Here is a 9,250-nt window from a genome sequence, read left to right as displayed (position 1 = left end):
CTTTAGAGAACGATATACATGTTTAGTAGTTCATTCCCTCTTATTTGGTACGCTTTATGTTCTAGTTAAAAACAATCATGTATCATGTTTCAAGTAATAGATATTAAATCAGGTTATATGTATGAATGCTAGCATGTTCACATGTTTTGTTTATATGCTTAAATTTAATTCCTTCCGCTGCAATAATTGCATATGCATGTATCTTCACGTAGCGTCGCCCTTGCTATCAGTAGAGAAAGGGCGGGCGTTACACATAAGACCCAACATGTACCTAATATGGTCTCTCCAAATATATTTAAATGTTATAAAAAAATTAATTAAATCCTATAAAATATTATCATATATTCATCCATGGTGGCATACGTTATTCATCCATGCAAAGAGGGAAGAAAGAGGAAAGAGAAAAAAATAAATAGAAAGTCACATGCATAGGAGAGAGAAAAAGAGAAGAGGAAAAAAATTATTGAGAAAAAAATATAAAAAAAGTTAGATTTATGATGAGGATAAAATAAGAAGTGCATTTGAAAAGATAAAAAGAAAAATATTAAAATAGAACATATCTTTTGATCAATTCAGAAAATTAGATGCATTTGATAAATTGCTGTTTTTTATTCTTCTCCGCATTCAGCGTGTTCCCTCCAGCAGCAGCCAAAAACCTTTGCCGCTGCTGTGCCGGAAGTCAGCGGCACAGCCCAAACAGCCCAATGCCCATCTTGAGTCGCCTCAATATTGAATAAATATCCTTCTCCATTTCACAATTAATTCTCTTTAAAGGATGCTGACTGGCATGAAATAGACTCTCTGGATTCCATATATTTCCTGACTTTGATCGATCTAGCACATTTTTTACTGTTTTCACTTGTCTATAAGAAACAATTTGTTTAGTCACTCCAGAGGCTGATCTTCTTGCCTCCAGAGATTAACTGAATTTTCAGGAGAGATAACATCTATCATAAAGAAAATTGTATACTACATATTGTTCTTCTATTGTAATAAAAGATAATTATACGTATATCAGATGTCAGGTTACGTTAAAAGAGGTAAATCATAGAATTAATTTATAGTTTACCGTCAAGTTGATTAATAGTATGAGAGATTTTTTTCCTGAGAGGATGCGTAGGGCCGACCCTGAAGTATATCACCAGGGGTGACGATCAAGGGCCCCTAATGTTTAGGGGCCTCAAATTTGACATGTACATATAATATATATTATATATAATTAAATTGTTTTAATAAAAATCTAAAAAATATATTTTATTAGATTATTTTAATAAAGGTCTATATATATATATATATATATATATATATATATATATTGTTGAATTGTTTTAATAAAGGTAAAAAAATCTATTAAAATTTAAGAAAGAATTCTAAAAAAAGAAGAGAAAGAAAAAAAAAAAAGAAAATAAACGATTTTTTTTCTCTTTCCAAAATTTTATTTATGGTACATTAATTTATTTACATAAGTCATAACACTTTAAAGAATAAAGTATGAATCTTGAACATTAATCCTCCTGTCTTCTCTTTGGAATCTCTTCTAATTAAATTAGAAAAGTTTATTCTCCAATTAAAATTTTAGTTTCATCAATATCATCATTCATCAATATATAAACTTTACCAACTTATCTATATTTTTTCTTATCATCAATATTCAATATTGATTTTTAATATTATATTGGAGTTAATATTTTATGATTTTTTTTACAAATTTAAAAGAGTTTAAATGAATTATCCCAATATTAATCATCATATAATAGATTATATTGATTGCTTTAAGCACAAACTAAGTTTTATTATCTTTTAACTATTATTTTCACTGCTTGTGTTTGTTTCATTGTTAGTTTTGTTACTGGTTTTGTATGTTTTATTTTTACACTTAAAATTTGTAGTACAAATATATTTTTAAAAAAATATCAATCTCGGAGTATTAAAAGAAACAAAAGAAAAAGAGTAGAACAAATTATTAAAACTCATAAAGGTGTTCTTAGTAAAAATTTTTAAAGCTAACTTTTCAATTGGAGATTCAGTCGATGAATTACAAGAAGAAAGTCAAGAAAAACTAAATGATCATGCAACAAATAAATAGCAATCAAGTAATCAAGAAAAACTAAATAATCATGCAATCAATGAGCAAGAAAAATTGAGAGAAAATGATCATAATCATGCAACGAATGAGTAGAAAAAATTGAGGGAAAATGATGATCATGATTTGAATGCAAATGGCTTGACAATTTTATGTATTGAAAATGAGTTGTTAGAAAAACTTGATTTTGAAGATCTTATTGATAATTTTACTTCTCAAAATGCTAGAAGATATAGATTTTTTCAATAATTATTTTATACTTATTTTTTTTGTATTTGTAAGTATTATACTTTTTGGAGAAATTTAGAAAATATATTTATATAATGTTGCACTTTTTGAAGAATCTTGAGAAATATATTTTATATGGGATTTACCATATTTTAAATTAAATATATTAATTTTCAAGTTTTTCTAATAAACTATATTCAAAGTTTAGGTTAGTATTTTTTTTATAGAGGTCTTTTTTCTCTTTTCGCCCAAGAGCCCCCAAAAGTCAGGGCCAACCCTGAGGATGCGTCTGTCAATAATTAATCTTCTTATCAATTATAACAAATCTACCCCCCTTAACCCTAACAATGAAATATGCATGGAATTTACTGCAGCAGTAGTTGGATATTCATGATGCTGGCAATTTTGTATGGCGTTGGCATATTATTTTTCATACTTATATTTTTCTAATTCAATTAGTAGAGAATTTTAAGCTGTAATAACTTTTTTTTAAGCTTGATTCAAAAGAAAAAAGGAGAATTATTAAAATAACTTCCAAGGTTTCATAGCTTCTTTGAAATATTTGAACACAATGTAAATAATAAGCATATTTTTCCAACTTAGAATACTATTCATCTTTCTCTAATAGTCAAGAAGTTGCCGAGTGTTCTACATTTCTAAACAAGTTTAGTCATCTGAAGTCATGTCGATCTAAGCTCGACAAAATGTTTGATGTCTAATGACTAGGCGAACAAACAGAATGATCTTTGTTTTTAGTGCATGACATTTTGCCCTACTACTTTCCTTAACCTACCATAAATCATCAGATCTTGATTGCCAAATTCGGTTATTACCTTACTAATCGCATTGAACTAATTAGACTACTACCACACTTGATGAGACTTCATAGTAGACTACACAAAGGTTCTAGCTACAACAGGTAGTTTAGAAGTACAAAGAATCCAACATTTAATTATTCTAATCAAATAATTAAAGAGACACATAATCATCTCTAATACTATTAAATTATGTTTATCATAATTTATTAAAAAGTAAACCCTTTCACTGATATGGCACCGAAACACATCCTCCAATTTCCAGTCTGGAGATTGATGATCAGCAAAGAGGATACCATATAATAGACAATATGATAGCTTCCATAAGCAGTGACGTACTACACAACAAAAGGAATCTAGAGAGGAAAAATCATGTTTTTCAAAAGACCTTATGATCATTATCTAGTAGTTGGTCAAGACTACAAAATGAGACAAGGTTCCATCATGATTGGATGTTTATCTAGAGCAGAATAAAAAATTTGATAAAGTTTTTGCATGAATTTTGTAAAGTTACCTGTCTGAGATAACTGGAATACTGGAGAAATGCTTGGAATGAAGTTCCATTTGTACCTGAATCATACAATCGTTTCACAAAATTGAGGTCAAAATATGTCTCTTTTCTTCATTGGCGAGCAGGTAGGCAAAGCTTACCTGTGTTCCATCATCCATGCCCAGCATTGTTTGGATTAACGCCTTTACAGTGTCTGCATTACACTGCTAATTGCAGGAAAACAGCAGAAATAATAATAAAAAAAAAATTAGAGAGAGAGAGGTGAAATGCCCTCGTGATCTTACAATTTGAAGTAGAATTAAATGAAAAGAGTTGACAAATCACACTTGAAATTGTATCTGACCAAATGCAATGGCCAATCAAGATTTAAGGCTCTGAAATCTTATTGTGAGAGATGTATAAAATATAGTACATGTAACGGTGGTTTCAGCTTATCGAATGCCACCAAGTAATATTTTTTGGCAAATAATTGGGATGTCTCACTCTGCTGGTACTGATGTGGGTGAGCATTTCTTGGGTCAGATGAACAAATCTGCTCCATGTTTGACTCTAATAAGTCGAGTTTCCAAAATAGTAATTTGGTGCGGAACCATGAGAGGAAAGGAGATGGTGAGTTGCCGAAGCTTGTGTTTGTGGCAGAGCAAGAGCAACTGTCACCTTGTTGGTAGGGAATCCTGATGATGCTGCAGAAGGGAACATTGGAAATGGAGAAGGCGTAGTTGTTGGCTGACTCCACATTGGGAGAGTTTGGAAACGAACCGCAGGCTTCTTGTCATTCTCTCTCGCCTGCATTAGTGGGAAACTCATAACTCAGGATTCTTACTCGACATAATATCCGATAGAATACAGAATGACTCACGGGAATAATTCAGGGTAATTTGGTTCAGACTACAAAGATAATCATGCAGCTATCAATTTAGTTTCGACTTTTTAAGTTAAATGAAGTGCAATTAAAAGGTTGAGTGCTAGAAAACCATATAACCATAGCCTTCTCAAACTACATTACCAATTAACATAAATGGTTCAGGTGAATTTGAATCGAAGTCATCTCCTGATCCATAAGATAATTTAACCTTAGTGATTGAGAAGATATCTTATCATCACCATTTGGCTACAAGGGTATTTAATAAAGGAAGGATAGTCAATCTTGTTGAGAGAAAATGAAATAGAAGAGCAAGATATTACCATGAATTTTTTAGTAGGAATTAGTAGCAGAAAAAGAAGAGCAATTTTGAATGTTTAGTTGCATAACTCTCAAACCCAATATAGACTGTTTAGTAGAACGAAACAGAAATAGGTTGGACATGTTTTTAGCAGCTAAATTCATCAAACATAGTGGTCTCAGATTGCTTTGAACAAAACAAAATTTATTAAGGAACGGATAGGGAGAAAAAAAATGCAAGAGAATGTAATAGTGAGATAGAATGACAAAATATCTCAATGTGCAACACTTGCCTTGTCAATGTGGAAACCTTCCAACTGGCTACCAAGTGAATATTGGTTGCCACTGGGAATGGGAATAGATGGTTGAGAAATCCTCAAATTTAGATCGATGTCAAGTCCTGCAAGCAATTCAGAAAATTCTAGACCATGTAAATTGGAAATATTCAAGCAATAAGCCATGTAATTTATCCGGTGAAGCGCTTAAATATAAAATTATTTTAGAGAGAGATTGAAATTTGTGAAGAATACCCTCAGTATCACCCTCAGGAACTATTTCCCCTTCATAGGTACTTGGATCAAAATTGGTAGCTGCCTCTCTTCCATTATATTTTATGGCTGCCTTGTCGTAAGCCCTAATCAGGAGAAACAACATAGAGAAAGGGGGAAATTTGTGGAACAAAATTATATGAACATAAAATTATGAAGAACCCAAAATAAGCATTGAAAAAAATCATGCTAAGGAAAGACCTTGCAGCTTCTATTTCACTTTCAAATAGCCCAAGATATATGTACCTACACATTGTCCGTAGCATTCTCATTAAAAAAGGATGGTTTTTCATCGATCCTTGTGTATGCCAAATAACAATAGCTACTAAAAATATAACTTAACATGCAGTGTGTTCCACCATATGCAAATATACAACTAATGATTGTAAGAATCAAGCCACAAAATGAGATCTACAAAGAAACATGCAAAAACAAGAAGTCATCTTTATCTTCTTAAACAATTTGTGGGATAAAACTCTCAATATAAGTTTCATACTTCTTTCCGAGGAACTGTCCCATGCGAGCTTCCCAACGACCACACTTGTGAAGGGTCACACCCCTGTATTTTGAACTTCCTCTAGAGAATCCTGTACTCTGGCGACGAAGAATATGGATAAATTCTTCCTTTGGCATATTTTTCATCTAAAAAATGAAATGCAAATCCATAAAAAAGGAAAATATAAATGATTGAAAAATATAATGAAGAAAAGGTTCAGTTTATTTGCACTATAGGTACCTGGCTGAGATCTTCATAGTCGCTCAGATTGAAATTGATATCAGCATCAGCTCCCCGAAACTTAATTGCAGCTCGGTCATATGCCCTGGAAGTAGATACTGATGCTGAATATTCTTTGACTAAATAGGCAAAGAAAATAACAGAAAGCAACAGCACTGGTCTCACCTTGCAGCAGCATGAGCAGTGTCAAAACCTCCTAATATTGTCCAAATAGATGCAAAAACATGCAAACATCAGAATTTTTTTTATTTTTCAGTATAAGTATGAATGAGCTAGCGTTTGATATGGGAGACTAACTGCTTACCCAAGTACACTTGCTTCCCACAGTCCCTATCCAAAGAGATAGTTTTAATTAATTTTCAGATATCATTGGAGAAGAATTAAGATTGAAAAAGATTAAGGTGCTAAACCAGATATGAGACTCCCATCTCCCAGTCCTGCGATAGAACGTAACTCCACGGTACTGAGAACTCTTAGATCTTGGCCCTCTGCGACTCTTCTTTGGCTGTTGTTGTGGTTGATGCAGCAGGTGCTGGTTATATGGTGGTTGTGATCCTGATGATGAATCATCTTGGCTAAAGGTAAGATCCATCAAAGGCAACTTACACGATGATGAAGACAAAGTTGTTACTGGAACTTGACAAACACCCAGAATCACAGGCACTGAAGGAAAGAGTTGCTTGGTGATCAATTCAAGTGGTTGTTGGGCTTCACTTCCATCCTCTTCACACTCCTCTTCAACTTCAATTTTGTTTGCTACTGACGAAGAGCTCTTCAAGATACCAAACCTGAAGGTAGCTGCAGGTCGTGTTGAGCAAGAGTCCTCTTCAGCTACATCAGCAGAAACCTCAGCATTAAGGACGGATGAATTAGTTGTCCCAGAATCATCCATTTCCACCTCCACAGAACCCTTGGGGTCAGTCTTATTTTGAAAGGCTGTTGATTCACTAGAAGAAGCCAAGTTAAGGTCCAACACCATTGCTACTCAACTGATGCTGATGAAAATAAGAAAGGGCAACCTTCCTCAACAGGATTTAACCTCTTCTTGAATGTAAATAACTCAAGATTGATACTTGAATACCAGGAAGAATAGCCAGAGAAGGTAGAAGTAGAAGCAGGATAAAGGTAAATTATTCTTACAAAACATCTACGTCAAGATTTCCAAGACTAAATTTGTGATCTCCCACTTAGAGCTGAATTCTTACTAAAGACCAGGAAGTGGTAACCTGTTGACTACAAAAATGAACCGAAAACTCAATCATTCACCAAATTTCAGTACGCATCATATCTACAAAAGATTGATCCGAGTACATGGAGTACCCGTATCCAATTTCTATATACGGACAAATTAGCCAGACACAATCAAAGCAAGCTATATGTTCACAATTCAACTATTGCTATATGTCTTGAAAAAATGGCGGCGCTAGCTGATGAGTCCACCGGAAAACCAGACACAGTGGTGTATCAAGTCGCTGCTGCCGTAGCCTCACCTAATAACCATCTGCAACTCGTCGGCATCCGACAGCAAAAAAACAGTAACGAGAGAAGACGACGTTCAAGGAAAAGGTAAAGGATAGAAAGAAGGGCACAAAAATGATAATGAACTCCAGGCGATATGATCAGAACCCTCTTGTTGATTTCAGGGTTCACCAATAGTTTTAGGTTCTCCATCGCCAAGCCTATCAACTTCCCATTGGATCTCCTCTCGCAGATTCCAACCCTACAAGCTAGACCTTCCTCTAAACAGCCATCGAACCACCACAAAGATGAAACTAAAACACTCGACACCAGATCTGATCAGCAGTAAAAGAGACGACGAAGAACAACGAGATCGAAGTTCCAAAAGCCAAAAAAAATAAAAAATAACATAGAGATCGAAGCATACCATACTAGGGTCAACCGAAAACCCTCAAATCGATCACCGAACGCCGACGACGGGAGCGAGGAAGTGGAATATCCGGCGACGTCGAGCAGCCGCGGCGGAAGGGGCGGAGGAAGGAGAGATAAGGCAGCCTCCATGGCTTGCTCTATAAATACACGCAGCGAAATGAAGAATAAGGCCGACCGGAAGAAGCCGGTACTCCGGTCCACTTGGAGATGCTTCATCCCAGCAACTTCTCGTGCGGACTAATCTTGACCGTCACAAGACGATCGGACGGATAGAGAAGAGATAACCGCATTTGGGTCAGTATGGTGAGTTTAGTGGAGTGAGAAAGGAAACGCATCCACTTGCTAAAATTAGACGGTGGGTGATTTTCATAATCTTAATGATTCTTAATCAACTTTTAACATTGTAATTAACATGACATCCTAATTAATGGGAGCTAGTGCCTAGTGTCCTCATGAATTAAAGATGTTTTGGATAAATCTCCAATTTTCCAAAATATAAATAATTTAGAAAGTTCATTAATAAACACCCTCCTTTTTCTAAATTTTAATTTTTACTCCATGTACAGGCAATGTCATTTTAGTTGCCATTTTTTATGAACCTATAATTTAAATTAAGTAATTATGAGGCTCAATTGGTAAAATTTAATAGGAAGAAAGAAAGCATATTCAATTAATAAATAAATATTAAAAAATATTCATCATATTTTTTATTTAAAAATATTCTTATTATGATATAATTATACAAAATTTCGACTAAAGTTACTATAATAAGTAGTACTTATTATAGTAGTTTAATGAAAATTATTATAACAAATAATATTTTTAAGTTGAAAATGCTATAATATATAGTAAATTTGAATAAATATTATAAAATAATATTAAAATAATTCAAACTAAGGATTTTGACTAAATTTGAATAAGGGTGTTTTGGTATGATAATATTAAGGAACAAAGAGGATATTCTTAGATAAACAATAGATATTTTTAAAATATTTTTTAAAATAAATTAATGATAAATAAGAATAATAGATTTTATTTATTTATATTCAAAATTAATAGGGTAAAGAACGAATCAAAAATAGGAGAGATAGGCCAAATAACTCACATTAAATAGTCATCCACTTGGCTCTGTTGACATAATTGAGTTGAAATTTGATTGGTAGATCTGTAACTAAAGAGTACAGTTCAAATTTCTTGAGATTCATTTCCCTAAAGAATTAGCTCTACTTAAAAAGTTATTTGATATCATAATTTATCTTTCTTCTATCAGGTCTTAA

General features: G+C 33.2%; 1 protein-coding gene across 5 annotated transcripts; it reads right to left on the bottom strand.

The window, feature by feature from the left end:
• Window positions 1-3,917: 3,917 nt before the first annotated feature.
• On the bottom strand, window positions 3,918-8,097 carry LOC122008332 (APETALA2-like protein 1). 5 transcript variants are annotated; one of them, XM_042564046.1, is made up of 10 exons: window positions 7,969-8,097; window positions 6,494-7,019; window positions 6,388-6,413; window positions 6,249-6,279; window positions 6,084-6,168; window positions 5,844-5,989; window positions 5,549-5,593; window positions 5,330-5,433; window positions 5,093-5,199; window positions 3,918-4,423 (listed from the first exon to the last, which is right to left on the bottom strand). In XM_042564046.1, exons 2-10 carry the CDS (start codon window positions 6,973-6,975, stop codon window positions 4,187-4,189), a joined length of 1,263 nt encoding a protein of 420 aa, XP_042419980.1. In that variant the 5' UTR covers window positions 6,976-7,019; window positions 7,969-8,097; the 3' UTR covers window positions 3,918-4,186. The 5 variants fall into 5 exon arrangements, with proteins under 5 accessions (XP_042419980.1, XP_042419981.1, XP_042419982.1 ...); XM_042564047.1 differs by having other exon boundaries at window positions 6,494-7,030; window positions 7,969-8,085; XM_042564048.1 differs by having other exon boundaries at window positions 6,494-6,914; window positions 7,969-8,084.
• Window positions 8,098-9,250: the final 1,153 nt, after the last annotated feature.

This window comes from Zingiber officinale, chromosome 8A (assembly GCF_018446385.1).
Source record: "Zingiber officinale cultivar Zhangliang chromosome 8A, Zo_v1.1, whole genome shotgun sequence".
Taxonomy (NCBI): Eukaryota; Viridiplantae; Streptophyta; class Magnoliopsida; order Zingiberales; family Zingiberaceae; genus Zingiber; species Zingiber officinale.
This window is presented reverse-complemented; position numbering and strand designations above follow the sequence as displayed.

Coding starts and splice junctions, on each gene's coding strand:
- LOC122008332 (XM_042564044.1), bottom strand. CDS start 7,062: ATGGTGTTGGACCTTAACTTGGCTTCTTCTAGTGAATCAACAGCCTTT. Junction 5,990..6,083: donor ACTATGAAGATCTCAGCCAG/GTACCTATAGTG, acceptor TTCATTTTTTAG/ATGAAAAATATGCCAAAGGA. Junction 5,200..5,329: donor TCCTGAGGGTGATACTGAGG/GTATTCTTCACA, acceptor AATTGCTTGCAG/GACTTGACATCGATCTAAAT.